Genomic DNA, 24,984 nt, shown 5'->3' with positions numbered 1-24,984 from the left:
AAGGACGCTCAGCGCGCCGCGCTCCGAGCTGTGACGACATGGCACAAGCCACCGGACCATCTCTGAGCTGATGGCTCTGTGGATACGAGACCGTCGTGGGCTCTTTCTCTGGTTATCACAAGAGCTGGACATCAGCCATTTTCCAGCAGATTTCACTTTTAACAAGAGATTTTGTCATGGAAAGCCGCGCGGAGGCTTCGCGCGTCACGACCGATTCGCTTTGGAAGCGAGACAAAGGAACACCTCCGTTTTGGCGTGTCAGAGGACAAGTTTGGACATGTCTATCTCAGCTTTCAATGCTTACCAGTCCAGTAAGTATCAGTGAAATTGTGGAGAGCTGGACATGTCCAAACTCGTCCAAACTCGTCCAAAATCTGCCAGAAAATGGCTGATGTCCAGCTCTTGTGATAACCAGAGAAAGAGCACACGACGGTCTCGTATCCACAGAGCCATCAGCTCAGAAATGGTCCGGTGGCTTGTGCCGCGTCGTCGCAGCTCGGAGCGCGGCGCGCTGAGCGTCCTTAAAGGGGTCCTTAAAGCTGTACTACCAGACCTTATTCTCTGTGAAGCCCGTAAAATTTTCACCGAAAGCCAGATAAATTTTTCGAATAGTTTCCAGGTGCCAGTCTTTAACAGCTTCTGAAAAAATTCTGATGAGAAAAAAAACCCAAATCATTCCGCCATTTCCAGACAATGAAAATCTGACGACGGGGCAGGACCACTCCTTCTACAAGGCGTGCTCACAGGCGAATGACGTCACCGACAGGCGTGGAAAAACTCACGCATGCGCACAAGGGTTCAAGCTTGTCTGACGTGAAAACATATGAATGAAATCCATATAGTTAAAAAAAAAAATAAAAAGGTATGATACTTTATGGACAGACCTCGTATAATTGTCTTTACTAATTTGTGTTCTTCAGCAAATTTTGTTCCAACCCACCTGACAATGACTGCAAACAAAGGAGACACGGTTCACATCAGCATGCAGCTCCTCACCCCCGAAAAGAGAGACGTGACCTGGAAGTACAACGGTGAGTCAAAGCCAAATCAGGACACAACGGGCTGTCAGCAAATACACAATGAAAAGATTTAATTAACTGTCATTTATGAAAGAATCTATTCAAATTATATTTCAGTCCAGAATATGGGATAAATTTAAGATTTTTTTATTGGACTATACTGTATCTACAACTGAGTTATACAGTAGAAATGGTATTGATTTGTAATGTGGATTCAGCTTTTCTTCATTTGTTTTACGATGAATTGAAAATCTGATTTGACATATCATCCTTCATTTTGTAAATTCCAAAATGAATATATCACTCCTGAAAATGCAGGTTCATGTATCTTCACCCAGAGTAGGTTTGTTTCTCCTGTTTTTCTTGTTGTTTAATGCTGGAAAATTATACTGTATTTCTTGTCTTTTTGATGCCTGATTCAGTTTTTTTTCTCTCTGTTTAAGGTGCAGCTCCATCCACAGATGGGTGTGGCTTTTTTGTGCTGGAGACCCTCCTGTCCTGTGCACCAACTGCCTTTCCTGTATATTCGTTTTGTGAATTGTTCTGTATTTTATGTCTGTAGCATGGCCCAAGCAGAGGGTCACCCCTTTGAGTCTGGTCTGCTTGAGGTTTCTTCCTCAGAGGGAGTTTTTCCTTACCACTGCTCTGGGGGTTAGTAAGGTTAGACCTTACTTGTATGAAGCACCTTGAGGCAACTCTGTTGTGATTTGGCGCTATATAAATGGAAATAATTTGGGGAAAAAAATTGAAATTACTGTGCTGTTACATTTATTCAAACTCAGTCCCACATTTGTACAGCCACTATTTGTCAAAACAAATACAGAAGAGGATCAGACGGTTTATATAACAGACTTGAATGAATTTGTTCATCCCAGTCCAGACAGAAAATAATACCATCAGTTTGTCAAACACACTATGTCTGAGGCAACTCTGTTGTGATTTGGCGCTATATAAATGGAAATAAATTGAAAATTGAAATTGGATGTAGCTTACAATTGTTTTTAAGATATCTACAAAAAAGTTGTGAATATCTGCAATGAAGTTTTGTCGTACTTTTAAAATATCTTTCCATTATTACGAACCATAATAGACACACATGGAGTAATAATAATTATTTGTAGAGCAGCTTACACAGAGTCAAAGTGCTTTACATCAGCATAATAAAAAATGGCATAAAGGAACAATTAAAACACAAGAAACAAAAACAGTGCATGAAATATTGATGGAAATAAAAAATATTTAAGAACAGAACAATAACATAAAATATATTGATGTTGAAGATCACTGCAACTCGTCCAGTGCTTCAAAAACATTTTATATGCCGCCATTGCAAACATTACAAAATAAATAAAATTGCAGTTTTGTCTCTCAATCTATATCTACAATTTCATTAATTTGTTTTATACCCGCTTACTCCAATTCAGGGTCGCGGGGGAGCTGGAGCCTATCCCAGCAGCCACTGGGAGAGAGGCAGGGTTAGCTCTGGACAGGACCACATATAGACAGACAAACAAACACATTCAGAACTACGGTCAATTTAGAGACAGCAGTTCACCTAATCCGTATGTCCTTGGACGTGGGAGGAAGCCGGAGCACCGAGACACGGGAGTACATGCAAACTCCACACAGAAAGGACGAGGTGGGAAGCGATCCCACAATCTTCTTGTTGTGTGGCAACAGTACTAAACCACCGTACTGCTCAAAACAAAAACACATAGATCCAGAAATCTGAAAGTGTTTTTTGAATGAAAGTCAAAAGTGAAATACTGACATCTATCTCCAGGGGATATTTGTTCAAATTAATTCTATACATGATGAAATCTTAAAATTATGTTAGCTTGAAGTTGCAGATTTGTGGGTAAAATCACATGAAAGTCTTTACCTGCTATGATTTGTCACAATTGTTGTTTGATGTGCTCCATTTGTAGGAAACTACTATTACATGACTCACTGGAACGATGTGACGAACAGTACCGCTGTGCTGATGGTGGAGAATGCAGCTTTTCCCAATCAGGGCATCTACAGTGCCAGCTACGTGGGCGCCAGTCCGCTGAAGGGCGCGTGGATGAGGCTCATTGTCAGAGGTGCGAAGGATCATTATCACGTCAGAGACGGTCACACAGGAACACATCCACACTCAGCTGAAATCATTATAAATGTCCAAAATATTAAGGGGGAATTATTGTACTTTTTCAAACCTTTGCTGTTGGTTATCCACATCAAATTGTAAGAGCGATGATAGAAAGGAGATATGTTATGAAACAATAAATTTGTCAAACTCTAATTAAAATAATTATGAAGTAATCATAGAAAAATATAGAACAATATTAAGACATCTATTATTACCTTTCCAATAGATTTTTAAAACTCAACCCATTATTATGAAATGATTAATCATACTTATTTTCAAAATACAGTTTCTTTTGGGACAGTTTTTGGCCTGGGCTGGTGTGGTTACACGTGGTGTGCCATTGTGAGGCCAGCTGGATGTACTCTGCCAAATACTCTGAAATGCCTTTGGAGATTGCTTATGGTAGAGAAATGAACGTTCAGTTCATGGGCAACAGCTCTGGTGGACATTCCTGCTGTCAGCATGCCAATTGCACACTCCCTCAAATCTTGCAACATCTGTGGCATTGTGCTGTGTGATAAAACTGCACCTTTCAGAGTGGCCTTTTATTGTGGACAGTCTAAGGCACACCTGTGCACTAATCATGGTGTCTAATCAGCATCTTGATATGGCACACCTGTGAGGTGGGATGGATTATCTCAGCAAAGGAGAAGTGCTCACTATCACAGATTTAGACTGGTTTGTGAACAATATTTGAGGGAAATGGTGATATTGTGTATGTGGAAAAAGTTTTAGATCTTTGAGTTCATCTCATGCAAAATGGGAGCAAAACCAAAAGTGTTGCATTTATATTTTTGTTCAGCGTATTTTTTTTATTTAAATTAACAAGTGACTGACATTCATCTATCAGTAATTTCTGTTTTTGTAGTCTTTTTTGTGTTTGATAAATTTGTGAATGACACTATTTTTTCTACATCATAACTAAATCTATTACTTTTTGATGAATTTTAAGCCACTACTATTCAGATCTTTTTAAAAAAATGTTTTTTGGCTAAATAAATTGGAAGTTCAGATATTACAAATGACCGTTTTACAAATAACAGCATGGAGATAGCGTAAAACTTGACTTGTTTCCCACTTAACATTGTTCACAATATTTCTGCTCCACTCTGAAGTAATAACACGATGTTTCTTTGCAGACTGTCCCAGTAATAAATGGGGTCCCTACTGCGACCAAGACTGTCAGGAGTGTCTGAATGGTGGCATGTGTCACGATATGGACGGTGACTGTATCTGCCCTCCAGGATTCATGGGAACACGCTGTGAGACAGGTTTGAACGAGCTCAAACAAATAAAATTAACAGTTTAATTTAACTGTCATGTGCAGCCATTATTATCCACAAAGCTGACATCTGCAGGAGTCACAAATTTACATTTGTTTAAAAGAGGTGTTTGGGAAAAATATATTCTGGTAAAGTTAAACTATGGAATCTGTAGTTGTCTTACAAAATAATGCATTTTGATTTTTAATATTCCTGATTTTCTCTGCTGGGTTTTAGCCTGCAGAGAGGGAATGTTTGGCAGGAACTGCCAGGAGTCATGTGGCACAGAGATTACATGTAAGGGCCTGCGCTTCTGCCTGCCGGACCCTTACGGATGCTCCTGTGCCAGCGGCTGGTTCGGGAGAAGCTGTGAGACCGGTGAGCCCCAAATCTCTTCAGCTTCTGTGTCGATTTCCAGTGTAGAAATGCACAAATACAAAGACAGATCAAACACAAGGCTTAAATTCACAATGAGAACCACAGAGGGGAAATATCAGGTGAAAATGATGCAAAATAATGGCAGAGAACAGAAGCGCATTAATTAAAACATGCACTTTGCAGCGGTGTGACTATTTTTAGGGTAGAATGTGACATACATCGGCAGAAATATTTATGTGAAATTATTTTTGTAATTTTTTTAATGCCTCATAAATCAGATTTTTTATTCTCCAGGCATGCATTTAGTTGCTCAGAAACTACTGTAGCATGAGTTTAAAATTTTGAAGGATCTGATGTATTTAAGTGTGAAGATATAGTAATGGGCTAAAAAAAAAAACCCCGCTCATTAAAAAAAAAAAAAAAACATTTCTATAAAGCCATAACTTGGCAAACATGCAACAGTAGGATAAACATTTTCAAAGTTAAAGAGAGCTAAAAGTGTTGAACAATCCCTGTAAATTTTAAGGATATAGTGTGAACAGTTCAAAATGAATGAATTATGGAACTTTGCAGGTTTTTTAGCAACAGTCATTTAAGAAGGCTGTTTGTTTGTATGTTTTTAAAGCATTCAGCTCTCAGAATCGAAACACGATTCAAGTTAATCATTTTGCACACAAGTCAAAGGATTCAAGGATTCAAAAGAAGTTTATTGTCATATGCACATAGGAACATGTTCCCTGCACAATGAAATGTGTTTACTGCATTTTACCCATCCTAATTGCCAGTTAGGAGCAGAGGTCGCCTTTTTGACGCCCGGGGACCAGCTCCAGATGTATATCCCTGCCCTAGGTCACGAGCAGGACTGAGCAAACCATGACCGGCCTCATGACACACTTAACAAACAACAACACACATAAGCCGGTCCAGTACATGAACACATATAAAAGCACACACAAGGAAAGAAAGGGAAAAGAAAAACCTCCATTGTTGCTGCGTTGAACTCCCGCAGCACCACTGGAGAGCAAAAAAAAACAAAAAAAACCCATAGCACAGAAAACAGTCATAACAAAAACAAACCAAAAAAAAACACAACAGACAACAGACAAGTCATTTGTTACAGTGAAATTATTTACAGCAGGCAAGGGAGAAAAAAAAAATCATTCTAAAATCTGTTGCACAGCACTTCATTCTCACTGAAGTTATTTCACTCGGTTTGTTTGTATCATAACTATAAATTTGTTGCATTGTGACAGTGAAAATGGGTGACTTTTCCTTGAGAATTTTGTTCCGGAAACTTCAAAAATTTTTTGTACATGTTAATGCGACATTATTTATTGTGCCTGCTTTCTTTTGTCAGCCTGCCACAATGACATGTACGGACCAGACTGCAAGCTGAGCTGCAAATGCCAGAATGGAGGAATTTGTAACCGCTTCACTGGGTGCCAGTGTCCCACCGGCTGGAGGGGTCAGAACTGTGAGAAATCTGGTGAGTGTTATCACGCTCATACGAGTCCTTTTATTTGATCTGCTGGAGTTCATATGATAAAAACAGATGATCTCTCTCTAAAAAAGTGATGGAAACAGAAGCGAGATGTATGGATAGACGAAATGAAAATGTGACTAGAGAGGGGTTTGAGTGGGATTCAGGTGTAGGACCAGAGTCTATGATCAAGAACATTAATCCTCATATTGATAGAAGAAGAACCTTCCTGTTGGTCATCATTTTTACAGCCATACCAGCTCTTTCATTGCGCCCACACTCTCTCTTGTTGTTTTATCTTCCACGTCAGTATCTCTTTTTTTCTCTTCAGACTGCGCACCCCAGATCCTGGAACTGGGAAGTACTTTGGAGTGGAATCTGAACTCCAGTCCAAAAATCTCATGTTCAGCCACTGGTAACCCCCTGCCGAGCCATAGCAGCTTTGAGCTAAGAAAGCTGGACAGCACTGTATTCAAGGTAAGAAGGAATCCATGTCACCTTTATTTTTTCTCCCCCCTGCACTCCCTTCACCGATTCACTATCTTCATTCTTCAGGTAGACAACCCAGTTCTTCTCCTGCCACTGAGCTCAGGCACTAAAACATATTCACTCTTAAATAATTCTTCATATGCGAAGCCGTTCTCTGTGCACGATCCAGCACACACGTGCCTCAGTGTTGAGGACCCTAATGGCTGGAGAAGGCCAAGAACATGCCCACATCTACCTGAGTGGTTGCCACCTGGTGTGAGGTTACCAGTGGGGCATGGTTCAAGACCATGACTCACAGACCACAGAGTATAGGTGAAGTGAGTTTACTGGACTGCTGCCAGTGTTTTACAAACAACAGCAATGGAGAACACCCAATTAACAGACCTGGGTGGGCATCATGTCCACCTCAGGACTGTGCCTGGACTGGAATACTGAGGGACAACTGGGATCTGATGACAGAGAGATGCTGTTTAAATAAGTCCAGATGCAAATGGAAGATTCAAAGGTGCAGGAAGCAGGATGTGAAAGGCAATGAAACTGTCTTACTTGTGACTGCTGGCTCCTGTCCTTTGGCACCAGCGGGTGTGGTACTGTTAGCCTGTAGGCAGTCAGGGACAGGCAGAAAGTTCAGGAACAGGAAGGGAGACAGAGGTTCTTGGACTGAGACAGAGGCATAAATCCAAAACAGACAAAGGTAGTCAGGCGATGTACAGACAGACAGACAATGGTACTGCAGATCAGAATCAGAATCAGAATTGAATTTATTGCTAAGTAAGTTCACACATACAAGAAATTTGATCTGTGTCATTGGTGCATAAAGAATAAGAAAAGAAGAGAAAAGAAAAACACTTCTATAAGAAGTAAAAGAATTAAATAGGAAAAACTATGTTCACAAAAAGTTTGTGACCTGAGTGGGAGGGATCGGCCACAATGTTCCTTGCTCGTCTAAGGACCATTGAGGTATACAGGTCCTGTAGGGATGGCAGACTGCAGTCGATCGCCTTCTCTGCTGCATAGATGATACACTGCATATGCTGACTGAAATTGAGCAGAGTTCACTGGACACAGGTGTACATGGTTAAGTGGGCAGAGCCAGGGAACGAGCAGAGAGAGAGCGAGAGCCAGGTGTAACACCAGGGCACAAAGTTGGCTCCATTGTGTGATGGATGTCCTCAGACCTGATCTGAGTAGTGCAGCTAACATTTGAATCCTTCATTCTTTGAATTCTGATGCTTTCCTACACTCTTCTAGTTTCCTCTCCATTTCTTTCTTTCCTGTGCTGCACATCATAGCGTCAAGTGGGGAAGTGTGTGTGTGTGTGTGTGTGGGGGGGGGGGGGGGGGGGGGGGGGGGGCAATGAGGGGGAAAGTAAAAAAAAAAAAAATCACAGTCTAAACATGGTTGGGATCATTTCTTAACTGTCCTACATTATAAAAAGCAATAAATAAATAGGTTTTCCACATGAGGCATTCGTTACAATACAGTCTATGGTTACAATACAGTCTATGGTTACAATACAAAGGTTAAAAGTAGAATAGTTCTATTATTTAAGATGGAACGGTGACGTCAAAGTTGATGTAATTAACAACACAATAGACTGACTGTGAGCCAGCAGTACCAAGTTTTCATGCTGCCTTTTAAGGCCCTTTTCCAAAATACAGTTCAAGCACTATTTGACTCAACTCTACTCATGTTTCTGCTTTTCTATTAGGGATTAGGGACCGCTTTTTGTATCCCGCCACATATTATGTTTGACTGTATGTGGTTTTGCTTGCATCCGTTTATGTGCAGTAACATTCCTGTGAAGAAAATAACTTAATATGGTCAATACATATTTACTCACTTCATAATAACTTGCGTTACTGATGAGTCGCAGTTATCCCACAAAGATTTACAAAATTTTGAGATGGTGGCAGAGAATGACACAAATCTCAAAATGCAGTGCATCTGGAAAATATTTACACTGCTTCACTTGTTCCATTTTGTTAAGTTACAGCCTTAGTGGAAGTGGAGTAAATCCCCCCCTCAGAATTGTACTCACAGAACCCCATAATAACAACATGAAAAAAGTTTTTTTTTTTTTAAATCTTTACAAATTTATTAAAAGTAAAAAACTAAGAAATCATATGTACATAAGTATTCACAACACTGTATGCTCAGTACTTTGTTGATGCACCTTTAGCAGCAATTAAACAATTAAGTCTTCTTCAATATGATGCCACACACTTGGTGCACCTATCTTTGGACAGTTTGTCCATTCCTCATTGCAGCACCTCTCAAGCTCCATCAGGTTGGATGGGGAGCATCGGTGCACAGCCATTTTCAGATCTCTCCAGAGATGTTCAATCAGATTCAGGTCTGGGCTCTGGCTGGGCCACTCAAGGACATTCACAGAGTTGTTCTGAAGACACTCGTTTGATATCTTGGCTGTGCTGAGGGTCATTATCCTGCTGAAAGATGGACTGTCACACTCGTCTGGGGTCAAGAGCGCTCTGGAGCAGGTTTTCATCCAGGATGTTTATGTACATTTCTGCATTCATCTTTCCCTCAATCCTGACTCATCTCCCAGTTCCTGCCACTGAAAAACATCGCCACAGCATGATGCTGCCACCGCCATGCTTCACTGTAGGGATGGTGTCTGGTTTCCTCCAAACATGACGCCTGGCATTTACGCCAAAGAGTTCATGCTGAAATGCTGGAGCTCTGACAGAGTGACCATCTGGTTCTTGGTCACCTCCCTGACACTGTGCTCATTGGGACCTTCAAAACAGCAGAAATGTTTCTGTATCCTTCCCCAGATTTGTACCTCGAGACAATCCTCTCTCGGAAGTCTACAGACAATTCCTTTGACTTCATGCTTGGTTTGTGCTCTGACATGCACTGTCAACTGTGGGACCTTATATGTAGACAGGTGTGTGTCTTTCCAAATCATGTCCAATCAACTGAATTTACCCCAGATGGACTCCAGTTAAGCTGTAGAAACATCTCGAGGGTGATCAGTGGAAACAGGATGCAACTGAGCTCAATTTTGAGCTTCATCGGAGAGACTGTGAATACTTGTGTACGTGTGATTTCTTAAGGTTTTTTTTTTATTATTTTTAATAAATTTGCAAAAATCAAAAAAAATTCACATTGTCATTATGGGGTATTGTGTGTAGAATTTTGAGGAAAAAATGAATTTCATCCATTTTGGAATGAGGCTGTAACATAACAAAATGTGGAAAAAGTGAAGTGCTGTGAATACTTGCTGGATGCACTGTAAATTAGAAATATGGCTTTTATAAAGCATTTTGTGTCTGTGTGTCTTCTCTCAGGCCACTCAAACCATTATGGAGTCCACTAAGAGCACAGCCCAGTTTCAGATCCCTCGTCTGACTGCTGAACACAGTGGCCTTTGGGAGTGCAGGGTCTCTACTAATGGAGGCCAGGACTCGCGCAAATTCAACCTCACTGTCAAAGGTCTGAAAATGTTGCTATCTTACCACAAATACATGGTAATGGTGGACAAAAGGGTCATATTTCTTGCTCACATTGAACCAGTGAACCTATGTACACATACGACAGGAACAAATACTCCATATTCATATGTGAAATCTTTCCCTTGCCTACTTAGAGCCACCAGTGCCCATGACCGCTCCCAAACTGCTGGAAAAGAGGAGTAAGCAGCTGTTGGTGATGCCAAGAGACTCTTTCTTTGGAGATGGGCCCATTATCTCCACCAAACTCCTCTACAAGCCCATGGACAATGGAGACTCTTGGTCATCCATAATAGGTAAGCACTTACCCTCATTCATAATTAAATATTATAAATTAATTCTAAGCTTTTATTCCAGGAAGCAGTATTCTAAGAAAATATTTTACATTCTGCTTCACTGCACCGCAGAAGCCAACACAGTCAGCACCAGGATTTCAAAACAGTGCTTCATGAGCCAGGAAAATAATGTAATGGCTGTGATTACGGATTGCTCAAAACCATAATAAAACACATTCTCCGTTTACAAGATCCCCGACAGCTTCAGCGTAAAAATACACAATGTCAATTAAAATGGATGGAACAAGTGTTCAAGAACCAACAGCTAACTTCTGCAAGCCAAATCTATTTCAAAGGAATGCACACATTATGTCAACTTTAAGTTACTCGTTGCTCATAACAGCAACAACTTGTAGTAACATGCAAATGTGCATTAACAGTATTAAAGCATATTGTCAAATATTGTGTATTCATAACATTATTATATATCTGTGTCTTGAGTAAAATGTAACCTGTGTACTAACACACACACACACACACACACACAATTGGGAAAACATTATTGTGTATATTTATGCAGATGACTCACAGTTCTATCTTCATAATAAACAAATCATCCTTGACTTGTGTTGGTGATGCTTAAAAACTGAATAACATGCAGTTAAACTTGAAAAAAAAAACAATAATATTGGCCCTCAACGATTGTCTTGTTACTTATGATGTATAAATATATAACATGTGACTTTAATGAAACTCTTAATAGTCAAATGTAAAATTTGTTTAGTACATTTGTTGATCTTAGAATGATGCAGCGTTTTTCCCCTCAATGTTTGAAGACTAGTTTACAGGCTAATATAAACTGGGTTATTGTAATGCACTCTTTAAAAAACAATTTTACACCCACAGTGTAGCATCTGCACAAGCTCCCAGACATGACAGTTTACTGCAGTATTTTGTAATGTTGCTGTTGTTTCCTATTTTTATGTTCCTGTTGTCTGTAGTCAAAAAAAGGATCCATATTTACATTTATTTAATGTTTGTGAAAAAAGGTTCTATGTAATAATAATAATAATTATTATTATTATTATTATTATTATTCATTTATTTATTTATTTGACAGGGACATTGCACAACAAATGTGTTGCTCAGACCAGATTTAGCTACAAGCTAATTTTCATCTGTTGTCACAATGTACAAAATACTACAAAATATAAAAATAGATACAACCCCCACAAGCACCAAGAAACACCAGCAACGAATTACTCACAATTAATATGTAATTTTCCAAGAGTCAATAATCAATTGGTGTTCACAAATCTGACCATCTTTCAACCATTTCTTTGTGTAAACTTTAAACTGTTGCAGAGTGTCTCTGTCTCTCTCTCAAACAGTCAAAGGTAAAGAGTTCCACATCCCTGCAGCTTTGAAGGAGAAGCAGTTTTGTCCAAATATTGAGGACCTAAAGTTCACAAAACAATCTCCTCTGGAGGAGGAAGGTGTTGTTCTCCGTCCAGCTTCATCACATGATTTTACAAACAATTTCAGACGCTGTGGTGCCAGATTATGAACAATTTTATACACTAAACTGACATAGGAGAAGAGAATAAAATCTTCAAATGTTAATAATTTATATTTTTTCACAATATTACAAAAAGTTTTATTATCTAAAATTTTAAGAGCCTGTTTATAGAGACTTTTCCGTGGCTGTAGCGTTGTGTTGGTCAAAGACCAGGTTGTGATGGAATAAGTAAAACTTTAGAACATCATTGCATGCATGTAAAGTTTGGCTGCATCTGTGCTCATCTGATTGTGAATATATCTAAACTGATGTAAATTGAATTTTAGTTTAGTTTGAAGTTTAGTTTAGTTTGATTCTTATTGTTGTTATTATTATTATTATTATTATTATTTGGAGGTTTATGTTTATTTATTTGGATCCCCATTAGCTACAGCTGAGCTGCAGCTATTCTTCCTGGGGTCCACACAAATCAACAAACACAATATACAAAAATAAAAAATGCATTCAAAAATATATAAAATGAGAAATAATAAAAAAGGGAAAAAAAAAAAAACATAAAACCAAAACAATCAAGTTCCAATCAAATTAATATTCACATCTCGTCAATTCATATATGGTGGTGATCAAGTTTTTTTTTACGTGGTGGGCTTGTGACCAGAGGATCCTCTGTTCAAATGCCTGTCAGACTGGAAAATTATATCGGTGTGTGTGTGTGTGTGTGTGTGTGTGTGTGTGTGTGTGTGTGTGTGTGTGTGTGTGTGTGTGTGTGTGTGTGTGTGTGTGTGTGTGTGTGTGTGTGTGTGTGTGTGTGTGTGACATCACTGTGAAGCCCTCTGACCAGAAAAGCACTACATGAGTACAGTCCATTTATCACTAATTGTTATTGTCTTTCAGTCTACAGTGACAGAGAGCCCATCACACTGATGAACCTGAAGCCATCAACACGGTATCATGTTTGTGTCCAGCTGAGCCGTCCTGGGGAAGGAGGTGAGGGAGTGCCGGGACCAGAGGCCATCATGGAGACCGACTGTCCTGGTAAGACACTTGAGTAATCTGGGGTTCCACTTTGCACAGACCTTGCAGTATACAAGAGGAGCCAAAATGCCCCTGCTCGCTTAAACCCTAACTAACCCTTCTTATAGAAAATTAAAGACAGTTTCAAAGTACTGTCTTAAAAATATAGTTCCCAAAGGAGGAGCTCAATGCAACAAAAGTCAGAACACTTTTTATTATCTCAATTCAAATCAAATATGTTATCAGCACTTCAAATGTCCACCGTTATTTTTGATGTTGGACTGAATCTGCCTCAGTGGTGCCCATACAATGAGGAAAATAAGTATTTGAACACCCTGTGATTTTGCAAGTTGTCCCATTTAGAAATCATGGAGGGGTCTGAAATTTTCATCTTAGGTGCATGTCCACTGTGAGAGACATAATAAAAAAAATAATAATAACCCGGAAATCACAATGTATGATTTTTTAAATAATTTATTTGTATGTTACTGCTGCAAATAAGTATTTGAACACTTGTGAAAATCAATGTTAATATTTGGTACAGTAGCCTTTGTTTGCAATTACAGAGGTCAAAAGATTCCTGTAGTTTTTCCCCAGGTTTACACACACTGCAACAGGGATTTTGGTCCACTCCTCCACACAGATCTTCTCTAGATCTTTCAGGTTTGGAGTTTCAGCTCCCGCCAAAGATTTTCTATTGAGTTCAGGTCTGGAGACTGGTCAGGCCACTCCAGGACCTTGAAATGCTTCTTACGGAGCCCCTCCTTAGTAGCCCTGGCTGTGTGTTTGGGGTCATTGTCGTGCTGGAAGACCCAGCCATGACCCATCTTCAATGCTCTTAAAGGTTGTTTGCCAAAATCTCGCAATACATGACCCCATCCATCCTCCCTTAAATACGGTGCAGTCGTCCTGTCCCCTTTGCAGAAGAGCACCCCCACAGTATGATGTTTCCACCCCCATGCTTCACGGTTGGGATGGTTTTCTTTGGATTGTTCTCATCCTATAAACATGGTAAGTGGAGTTGGTTCCAAAAAGCTCTATTCTGGTCTCATCTGACCACATGACCTTCTCCCATTCCTCCTCTTGATCATCCAGATGGTCACTGGTGAACTTCAAACGGGCCTGGACATGTGCTGGCTTGAGCAGGGGGACCTTGCTGCCCTGCAGGATTTTAAACCATGACAGCATCATGTGTTACTAATGTAATCTTTGTAACTGTGGTCCAGTGGTGGGCACAGATAACCAAAAAATTTACTTTGATAACAGATAATCAGATAACTGAAAAGTTATCTTTGATAAAGATAAACCAATAAACCACCCAAAAATGTATCAGAAATTACAGATAACGATAACCAATAAATTCCAGTATTGTCTCTGGTACATTTGCAACTACTAATAAACTGAATTTGAGTTTTAACACCACAATCGCTTCTGGAAGTATCAAAAGCGACAACAGACCCAAACAATGAACTCAGACTTCTATGTTTGAACATCCTGCCTCCTGCTGGAAGCTCTTGTTTACTACACACCTTACAGCACAGCTGAGAGCAGCCACAAAGCCAGCTCTCTATCCAATCACAATGCTCCGGTCAGGCGGAGGTCTTTGAAAATAAAATCATACTGACTTATGGTTTGGTGTGAATACTGATAGAATAACTCCATTAATGTCAATTCTGTCATTTGTACAAAGTTAAAAAATAACATATATCTTTTAATGTTGAATAATGCACTAATTCTGAGGTTTTGTAACAAACACAGACAGATCGCAAAGGATTCTGGGTAAAAGTACCTCTGCTAAACACTGATTGGTTCAGTCATTTATTATGTAAACCAACACGTTAATGTGAAGTGTGTCGTGTGTTGGTGTTTACAGATAAATGTGCTTTTGTAAAATATTCCATTTTTTATTTGTAAAAACAGGCATTTTTACAGAGCCCTGGAAGTGTCATCGCAAAATGTTTTGCATGTGGAGAGAATGTGCGCTCATTTTATTAGTGCTGTGAGCATGTTTTATTATATTGTAAAATGTGCACTCAATATTGTCTTGACACATGTTGGTTTCACACTGTGCGAGTTTTGGCCCTTTTTCAGATGATTTTTCATTCATGCAATTCATTCTGCAATGCAGAATTTTTTGGACCGAGTTTCATCGCAAGGTTAATCGTGCGTCCTGTATCATGTAGTGTACATGGAGTAACAAGCTGCGTTTAACATCTCACGACCACCTCCTGATCGCCGAGCGTATGGTTGAATGAAAACCAAACCTGTTTGATATTATTCTGGTCGGCCATTGTGAGGGTATCCTGCTGCTGAAGAGCTGCAAGCATCCAACCGCTCGCACTGTGCCTGTGCAAACACCGCAGAGCTGTCTTGTAATGTTTTTTTTTTTTTGTCGTTTTGTTTTTAAACTTTGATGTCTCCCATTGAGTGTTTTTGTAAATTAAGTTTGAAAAAACTTAGCTTGTGATTAAAAACATCATACAGTGTCTGCTCATTTTCAGGACGAATACTGCCATGAACTGCCATGAACACTACTGGCCAATAGATGGCAGTAGAGACTGTGAAAACTTGCCAAAACAAAATTCCAGATAATCCGTGTCTGCTACATTTAAGATGCGTGGAATTTAACAAACACAAATACAATAATGTCTATAAACCCAGAGAATATATTCACGAGAGTTTTAGGCACTAGAGTTTAATGCTGTTGTCTGTGGAGCCTGAACAGAGTGTCTGAAATGTCCTGTCATGTTCGTACTGAGATTACCCTAGCCTACCCATAATGCACTGCTGGGCACAGCATGTGCTCACTAAAACCTTAAAAATTAGCACATTACTTTAAAACTAAAACATATATCTGATATTTTCACTTTATAAAACTTCAGACATGACAGTAATTTTAAATAACTTGTCCAAAATTAGTTTGGTAAAAATTTGAAAATGTATGACTTGGATGATATTGCCAACATATCAGTATGGTGTTCAAGGAAATGATTTTGTGTGTGTGTGTGTGTGTGTGTGTGTGTGTGTGTGTGTGTGTGTGTGTGTGTGTGTGTGTGTGTGTGTGTGTGTGTGTGTGTGTGTGTGTGTGTGTGTGTGTGTGTGTGTGTGTGTGTGTGTGTGTGTGTGTGTGTGTGTGTGTGTGTGTGTGTGTGTGTGAGAGTGTGAGAGAGAGAGAGAGAGAGAGACTAGTTCTTTGCCTGCAGAGGATAGAGCAGTTTTTCATAGAAGCAGCTCTCTTCTGTTTGCAGAGGATGGAACTATACATCTGTTAGGAAACTTTTAACAGGTAGGTGCTCAACTCATTTTAAATTTTAAAAATGTTTGCTGCTGTTCAGCTTTGTTGTCTGTCTAAAAGTTATTGGACAAAAATTTATCGGAAGATAATTAGTCTGATAGTGGTTTTTAAAGTTATCTAAAAAGATAATCAGATAATGAAAACATTATCTTCGATAATTATCTGTTATCGGATTATCGGAACCGTGCCCACCACTGCTGTGGTCCCAGCTCTCTTCAGGTCATTGACCAGGTCTTCATGTGTAGTTCTGAACTTTTTCAGAATCATCCTTACCCCACAAAGTGAGATCTTGCATAGAATCCCAGACCGAGGGAGACTGACAGTCATCTTGTGTTTCTTCCACTTTCTAATAAATAATCATAACAGTTGTTGTCTTCTACCAAGATGCTTGCCTGTTGTCCTGTAGTCCATCCGAGCCTTGTGCAGGTCTACAGTTTTGTCCCTGGTGTCCTTAGACAGCTCTTTGGTCTTGGCTATGGTCGACAGGTTGGAATGTGATTGACTGAGTGTGTGAACAGGTGTCTTTTATACAGGTAACAAGTTCAAACAGGTGCAATTAATACAGGTAAACAGTGCAGAATAAGAGGGCTTATTAAAGAAAAATTAACAGGTCTGTGTGAGCCAGAATTCTTGCTGGTTGGTAGGTGTTCAAATACTTATTTTCCTCACTGTATGTCTGAAGAGATGTTCTGGCATTTGTCATCAGTTGTTTTTTGGCTATTCTTTGCTGGTTGGCTGTCTTGTTAAAATACCCCAAAGGAGTTCTATTGCATTCAAGTCCACCAATATACTTGGACAGATCATTTGGCTGTGTGCTTTAAGTCTTTATCATGCTGCAATATTCCTCTTCTGCCAAGCTCCTGGATAGTGGGAGTGACCTCATCAGTCAGTGTTTTGGTGTATCCAAAGGCATTCATGGTGCCTTGCATCATCACACTCGCACCTCAGTGGTTCAGTGTCAGGATGATACATTCACTGAGGTGGTCCTGGCTAAGTTCATGCAAAATATGCTGGACCCCATATGAGCAAAACAAATTTATATCAGTCTCATCTGATGTTAGAAGGTGCTTCAAATTGTTTTCATGTTCTTTGGCAAAGTTTAATCTTATTGAGGTTTTGTGCCAAAGGCAAGCAAGACTTATGTTTTTTCGTTGGATGCATCCATAGTTGTGGAATGTCCTTTGCACTGTTACAGAAACATATATTTTCTATCAATGACCCCTGTGCCAAGTCTGGTAGAGCTGTTGCTCTGCGGGGTAACAGTTGGAACACCCGATATATGGAGACCTGGGTTGGATTTCCTGGTGATGTTCCAGTTTCTCCTTGAACAAGACCCTTCATCTGCACTGTCCCACTCCACCCAGCTGTAAATGGGTACCAACCTTGCCTGAGATAAACTGTGAAGGATTGGCGTCCCATTCAGGGGGATGCGTAGACTCTCATCAGCTTGACGTTACAGAATACAGGAATAAGTACCAGCACCAATGGGCCCCAGGGCCTATAAACTGTAAGACTTCCCTCAAATCTAAAGCACTTAAGCCCCGGTCACATTGCACTAATGAAGGACACCGAAGCCAAAACAAAACAAGAAATCTGGACTTACGTTGGCTTTCAGAGATGTCGTTTAACCGTCGTCCTGCTTTGTTTCTGTAGCTGGTGCTTTGTCAGAATTTTCAAACTGTTGAAAAATGTGAACGAATCCTGACGACAACCTTAATTCATCCATATTCTGTTTTGCTTTCTGTGTTGATGCCTCATTGTTTGTGTAGTTCCCGTACCGTCACCGTTCCATTTGATTGTTGTCCAACTTCGTCCGACCTTCCCAAGTCCAACGCCTTGCGTGAACATTGACGATATCTGAACAAATCAATAACTAAAGCTCAGATGAGCTGAACGTGAGTTGTCGATGTGTGGGACGAAAAGCAACGTTTTCATACAGAAACATTAGCGGCAAGAACGTTTGATCAACTACTTTATCTATTTACGCACATTGCAGCCGTCTCTGGCTGCAACATGCGTGTGTGCACACACGTTGTCGTGAAAAAACCTGTTGTCAAGACAACAAGGTCTCGCAGGTGCAGGTGGCTGTGGAGAGCACAGGCTGGCTACAGAGCACAGACTCGCTGCAGAAATGATCACAGGCTGGCGCTCGGTCTGATACCTGCTGTCAAGTCACGTCCGTCATCATGAATGTTTCGTTTTGATTTTGTTTAAAGCGTTAAGGTCGCTGTTCGCTTGGTTTTTCTTTTGTTAGTTTCGGTTTTGTTTTGGTCTTTTATGTGCTCTGCACGCACAAGGTTTTCAGTGATGGGAGAAGTGCAGGCTCATTTGTCCACTTTTTCTCAATGATTTGCTTCTTTCCTTTGTTCAGCGATCACCGTGTGCCTTAAGCTGTCTGTTCATCAGCGCTGGACTGGACAAGTGGCGCACTCTCCGTGGTGTTATTTTTGAAGGACAGGCTCTGCGGCTCTGATTAGTTTTACTGTGACTTCTTCTGTAACTTGTAATTACTGTTGCAACTGTGATTTGATTTTTAGTTACTCACCAATCTTAATGCATCATTTTCCACCTTTGTGAGGTCTCACAATCAGAGTTTACTATGATGCAAATGTGCAGACGGACACAGTCCATAGGTGCCAAAACTGAACACTTCTGGTGCTTCTCATTCTATAACTAGTAATTGGAAGTCACAGATGTGCTCACAGGTTTTCCAAAGTGCATATCAAGAATCACATGTGCAGTCACTTTAGTTGCACTTTAGTTACATTGAGGCCTGTAATTTCAGCACAGTATTGCATAATTATTAATTTCATTATTTCATTCATAATGGGACTTAGAAACTTAGAAATAATGTGATTATTGAGAGTTGATACACATTTGAATTGTTTGACGTGTAACTGATATTGCTCAGGGGTGTATATGCCATATCCTGTGTGAATTTATTTTGCCTCTTGTTGTTGGATCACAGAACCTAACTAATCCACTGTCATCTGATGAGAGTAGTAGTGACTTTTTAAAATGCTTTTCCAAACCATATGGATCCTGTTAAAGTCTTTGTTTTCCTTGCACATCTGTTCTGATACCTTAATTCTAACCTGCAGAAACTACTCTGCTAAAATAAAATGTGGACGCTTTAGGATTAATCAAGAGTAAAGCAATAACTAAACTCTAACTGGCCAACACTCACCTCGGAATCATAAATCCATTCAAAAGTTGCAACAATCTGTTCGCAAACATAAGAGTTAGGGAATTTGTTTCTTGATAAACATGGTGTGAGGGGAGAGAGTAAATCTGTGTGTATGGAGGAAATCTGTAATAAAGAAGTGATCGTTCTGGAAGGTAATAGGAAAAACAGGACCGTTGTTAGACGACAGCACTGACTGTTCACAATAATCTGTCGTGAGACTGGAGCTGGCCTCATGATGATATGATGTGATCGTGGCGTGTCAGCATAACGTAGTGCCTCATCAACATAAAGCAGGAGTGCACTGCATAAGAACTGCAGAGCACAGCGTAATGTTACAGTGTGCATCTCTGTCTACTCCGTGCACTGCAGTGACATGAGCTGCACAACAGGTGGCGATGTCACTGGGTGATGTCCAGAGTGATAGAAAAATGACATGAGACCACATTTTACGATAATACTGATTTATGGCACACAAACGAACGCAGCTACATTACATTAGCACATTTGATTATAAAAACAAAATCAGTGGTATGATACCAACCCAGATGACCAAAACCACAGGGCACGTGGGGTGGCCAATCAGATTCTTGGAGTGACCTGTGCCAGCCAAGGCCACTCCTTGGATCCACCCATGCAGAAAGAGCTGTAGCCTGCTAAGACACCTATTGGTCATCCAGCCAAAAGCGCTAGTTACCACTGTCATGTTGCTTACTAACGGTTAGATTAGGTCTCAGGTTAGATCCATCCAAAGTGTTCTCTGATGGAACTATGACTGAATGATGAGAATTTCACAAGGTTCGGGAACTAGAACTCCTCTCAGCTCATCCCATCTTCTCTGTTGCTGCAGAGCCCACAGTCCAGCCTGAGATCGACATCAGCTCGTTGGAAGGCCGCAACGCCACCATACGATGGCGACTGCCTGCTAACACGGGCATTAATGCAGGCACGGCAAGTGGCTTTTTAGTTCAGCTGTTTGGGCCGACACCCGACAGTGAGAAACTGCTGGAGGAGACCACCCTGCTCAATGTGCTTTCCACCAAGTTCCACAACCTGCACTACCAGAGGGTCTACACCGCCGTGGTGCGCCTCATCAACTGTGGCAGTCAGGGGCCCCCATCCAGGCCCTACCACTTTCGCATCGACAGCCAGGGTAACTAGAACGTCTGCCACTGGGTGGACATAAATAGGACTGTTTGATGAGTCTCACCTGGACTAGTTATTGAAGAAAGTTTATATTACCGCCAGCACATTTTGGAGAAATGTCTTTATTTATTTAAAACTGTGTATGCACAATGGCAGAAATGTAAATACACCTTCTTTTCACTTATAAAACTGAGCGTACATGTGGTTCTCGCTTTATAAATTGCAATCATCATGAAATCATCTACACGTGCACAAGCCTGAGTTCCCCTCCATCTTTAGCCATGAATGGATGTAGGCATAACTTAAATTAATGCTGAGTGTATGAATGGTGGCTGCTTGTTGCTTGGTGACTCTCTCCCAGCACACAAACTGTGAAGTGAGCAAAAGTTTACCAGCTGATAGCCAGTAGTCAAGGGGTCAGTGGAATAATAATGGAGTTGAACTGCAGCAGCCACTTTGTTTTGCATTAGTGCTACAAAAATCACCAGTGATAACAACAACATGCTCTCTGTCTCAGGCCCATCGTTTCCACGCAACGTCCAGGCCCTGCCTCTTTCCGTATCAGCCATTCAAGTGAGTTGGCAACCCCCTGAGCATCGCAATGGAGGCATCAATAAATACATCATCGAGTACCAGCCAGTCGGGCACGGGAGCCCGCACCCGTGGGTGGACACAGATGATGGGAACAAGACCACCAAAGACGTGACGGCACTCAATAGCAGCACGCTCTACCAGTTCCGGGTGAGGGCGTTCTCCAAAGTCCCAGGAGAGTGGAGCAATTTTGTTCAGGCCATGACACAAGGAGACGGTGAGGAGGCTTTTGTATTCTGTTTATTGTGTGCTGAATGAAAGGCAAATAGCATCATTGGAGGTTTCTAATACCTCAAACACACTAGATCCTCTGCATGTCTTCATACTCCACCAGTGTGTCCATTTCTTTTATTGATATTTATGCTTTTCTACAGTGGGTAAGTACTCAACAAGTGCTTTGTGTGTGTGTGTGTGTGTGTGTGTGTGTGTGTGTGTGTGTGTGTGTGTGTGTGTGTGTGTGTGTGTGTGTGTGTGTGTGTGTGTGTGTGTGTGTGTGTATTGTTATTTCCTGCTTTGATGTTCTGTAGCCAACTAAACCTACACTGAACAACATGGTAAGGCTGGTGGCTGCCTTTTAGTGATTAAAAATACATTTGTCCTCATTTTTCAAATATGTACTTACTCAGAGTGTCTGTTAGCAGGAAGAAACCAGTACAGAGGGTAAGTGCTACCTGACTGCCTGGTGAGAAGAGTAAGAGAAGTGCCATCTGTCAAAAATAGCCTTGGTGCATATTTGAAGCGAAGCAGAGATATGTTTTTGAAATCACGGCCATGCAACTGTTTAGCTAGCAAACACTGACTACAGTGACGGCTATCCAGGTCTTCAAATTGTCGCAAACCTGATAAAGAACAGATCTGGTGTGTTTGCGGCAACCATGCTCCTGGAGATCACCTTCCTGCATGTTTTCCAACTGTCATTGCTCCACCTAGCCCTACTTAATGTAATGCAGAGCTTGGAAACATCAGACTTGACTAATAAGCCGAGGTTGCTGCAAGTAGACACAAAAAACATGCAGGCAGGTGATCTCCAGGAGCAGGGCTGTTGGCCCTTGGTTTAAGGGTAAGACTGAAACTTCATAATGTGATATTTTAAATTAAGTTGGTGATCATCTCTGTGTAATATATTTGTCACAATTATTTAAGAAATAACACTCCAAAAACTGATTAACTTAAATGTAGAATTTTAGCCAGTAAACATGAGAAATCTGTTGTATGCCTTTTATCTCTCAGGTAGATGAACTGGACAGTGTTGAGGCAACAAAATTTCAAGTGCTGAAATTTATTTTCCAAAGCACCTAATAGTCCAGTATAGTGAAATAAATTAAGATGGTTCTTCCACTCGTACTGTATGGTTGTGAGACTTGGACCCCAACTAGTGACTGAAGATGATCACTGGATATCTTGGGTACTGGTTTTCTTTGGTGGATGCTTGTACACTACAAGAATGACTTTGTGTCAGACAAATGATTACTTAAGGTGTAGTCACACCATGACAGACCGAGTATACTGATTAGTAAGGGATTGAAATAATTTGTCCAATGGCAAAAAAAACAACAACAAAAAAACCCCCACCTAATCCATTGGTCTCAGTTGGAATTGAGGCTCTGAAAGAATGAGTGGACAACCACCGAATGTGGGTGTGTAGTGTTTCCAGATGTGAACAGAAGACAAACAGATAATCCACGGGTAAAACTAACATCTACAGGATGCCCACTGGCAAGCTAAGGAACAGAGTACAGGACAAAAAAGTAAACAGAGGTGCAATGACCAGGGAAGCTCTCTGTCTGATGTCCACTCAAAGTTTTGAGCATGCACAAAAGTTTTGGATGGACTCACCACACGTCAGCTGACATGGATTTGTACAGGACAAAAACTGATATGAACAGATATCAAAATTTCGTATCCATTACTCACACTGTGATGTAAACTTAAGGGAGACTCAGAGGAGGAGTATCACTTCCATAATGAGGGAACATCAGCTCCGACAGGCTGTACCCTGCTTCTTATCCAGTGCCTGTTGGGATAGGCTCCAACACCCTCCCAACCCTTAACTGGAATATGTGGGTTTAGAAAATGGATGCACAGACTGATGGATGGACAGAAGATCCAGCATGTGGGTACCTCATTGTCAAGGACAAAGGGGACAACCACGTTTCACCTAGCTGTGGAAGATAAATCAGTACTTTCTACAGGCTGGGAATGGACCAGTTGTTGCCATCCAGGACTCAATAGTGTGGTGAATGCGGCAACTTGTAGCAGCAACGCCTGCTGTATCCCAGACCTGATATGATATACAGCAAATATACCTCAGTGTGTACCGCAGGTTGTTCAATTGCAGGAGGGTTGTGGGTTCAATCCCCAAACACTGAGCCCCTAAAAACTGAAAACATTACAGCACACTGTGCAACACAGCAAGAAGATGTAAAAGAAGAAGAACTGCATATGAAATTGGTTTCCTTTGATTTTCAAATTAAAACTAGTGTCCAGTACTTAAACTGGTCCCGTGTGGCTCCAGTATTACCACCCACACTAGGATTTACGCACAATAATAACAGCTATAGAACAGCCCATTTATCACCACTGTCTAAAAACCTTTTCTATCCCCCTCCCTGGATTTTCTCCCCATCTTCTTCCCTCGGCAAAACAAGGCTTTCAGAGTCAAACGCCGACCATCCAGGGTGTGGCCAGTAGGCCCAGCGGGGACAGTTACCAACTGCTGGTGGTGGTTGTGGGCTCGGTGACGGTCACCTGCGTGACTATCCTGCTGGTGCTGCTGGCTTTTTTCTACATCCGCAAGATGCTGCTCAGCCGCCGGCGCACGTTCACCTACCAGTCTGGATCGGTAAGGACACACACGGTGAAAGCGGCTCCACAGCTGTGATGCTTTTGTTTAGCTTATCATCAGTTTGTGTCCTCAGGGTGAAGAAACGATTCTGCAGTTCAACTCAGGAACTCTTACCCTGACGCGCAGGCCGAAGCCCACTCCCGAACCCTTCACCTACCCCATACTGGAGTGGGAGGATATTAAGTTTGAAGATGTGATCGGAGAAGGAAACTTTGGCCAGGTTTGATAGTGACTTTTGACAGATTTAAACTAATTTCTCTCAGTTGTGCACTTGATTAAACTTGTGTGTAACAACGCCTCCAAATCCAGGTCATCAAAGCCATGATAAAGAAGGATGGCAATAAAATGAGTGCGGCCATCAAGATGCTGAAAGGTCAGGACACATTCCCACACACCCACATTTCCTCATTGATGTGGACGTTTCAGTCTGAAGCTGCTGTTCTTGCACGTTTTTAACGTGTGCTGTGCCTCCTGCAGAGTTTGCCTCTGAGAATGACCACCGAGACTTCGCGGGGGAGCTGGAGGTGTTGTGTAAACTGGGCCAGCATCCCAACATTATCAACTTGATTGGAGCCTGTGAGAACAGAGGTGAGTGATGGACACCTCGTGGCTGGTTCGGATATCGCAGCTCTGTCAAGTAAATGTTAACATAAGATGTTGCAACTTTGAGGTGCAAAGTGTCTAAATGTATCATTTATGCTTAAATTTAGAGCAGACTGATGTTAATTGTCCCTACTGTAATTCCAAATTCCTAAATTGGCCAAAAGGGATTACAAGCAGGGAGTAGGGTTACCTCAGCAACCATAATCTCAATCTAATATTATGACAAGGGGGTGAAAAATTGCACTCTGTTGGTATGTGCTTCATAAACATGTGATGT

The 24,984-nt window shown here is 41.0% G+C and overlaps 1 protein-coding gene across 2 annotated transcripts in view; it reads left to right on the top strand.

Annotated features, from left to right (window-relative positions):
• tie1 (tyrosine kinase with immunoglobulin-like and EGF-like domains 1) overlaps window positions 1–24,984 on the top strand; it is a 58,246-nt gene that overhangs the window by 21,615 nt on the left and 11,647 nt on the right. The window contains exons 3-17 of one of the 2 annotated variants that reach the window (XM_034179525.1): window positions 921–1,031; window positions 2,948–3,103; window positions 4,290–4,421; window positions 4,650–4,790; window positions 6,148–6,276; window positions 6,602–6,747; window positions 10,074–10,218; window positions 10,373–10,531; window positions 12,924–13,064; window positions 20,373–20,675; window positions 21,186–21,476; window positions 23,908–24,101; window positions 24,178–24,324; window positions 24,414–24,477; window positions 24,582–24,692. In XM_034179525.1, the coding sequence (XP_034035416.1) occupies window positions 921–1,031; window positions 2,948–3,103; window positions 4,290–4,421; window positions 4,650–4,790; window positions 6,148–6,276; window positions 6,602–6,747; window positions 10,074–10,218; window positions 10,373–10,531; window positions 12,924–13,064; window positions 20,373–20,675; window positions 21,186–21,476; window positions 23,908–24,101; window positions 24,178–24,324; window positions 24,414–24,477; window positions 24,582–24,692 (2,370 nt within the window). The remainder of the gene's footprint in view (window positions 1–920; window positions 1,032–2,947; window positions 3,104–4,289; window positions 4,422–4,649; window positions 4,791–6,147; window positions 6,277–6,601; window positions 6,748–10,073; window positions 10,219–10,372; window positions 10,532–12,923; window positions 13,065–20,372; window positions 20,676–21,185; window positions 21,477–23,907; window positions 24,102–24,177; window positions 24,325–24,413; window positions 24,478–24,581; window positions 24,693–24,984) is intronic. The other variant, XM_034179526.1, reaches the window with a different exon arrangement.

Source organism: Thalassophryne amazonica, chromosome 10, assembly GCF_902500255.1.
Source record: "Thalassophryne amazonica chromosome 10, fThaAma1.1, whole genome shotgun sequence".
NCBI lineage: Eukaryota > Metazoa > Chordata > Actinopteri > Batrachoidiformes > Batrachoididae > Thalassophryne > Thalassophryne amazonica.
This window is presented reverse-complemented; position numbering and strand designations above follow the sequence as displayed.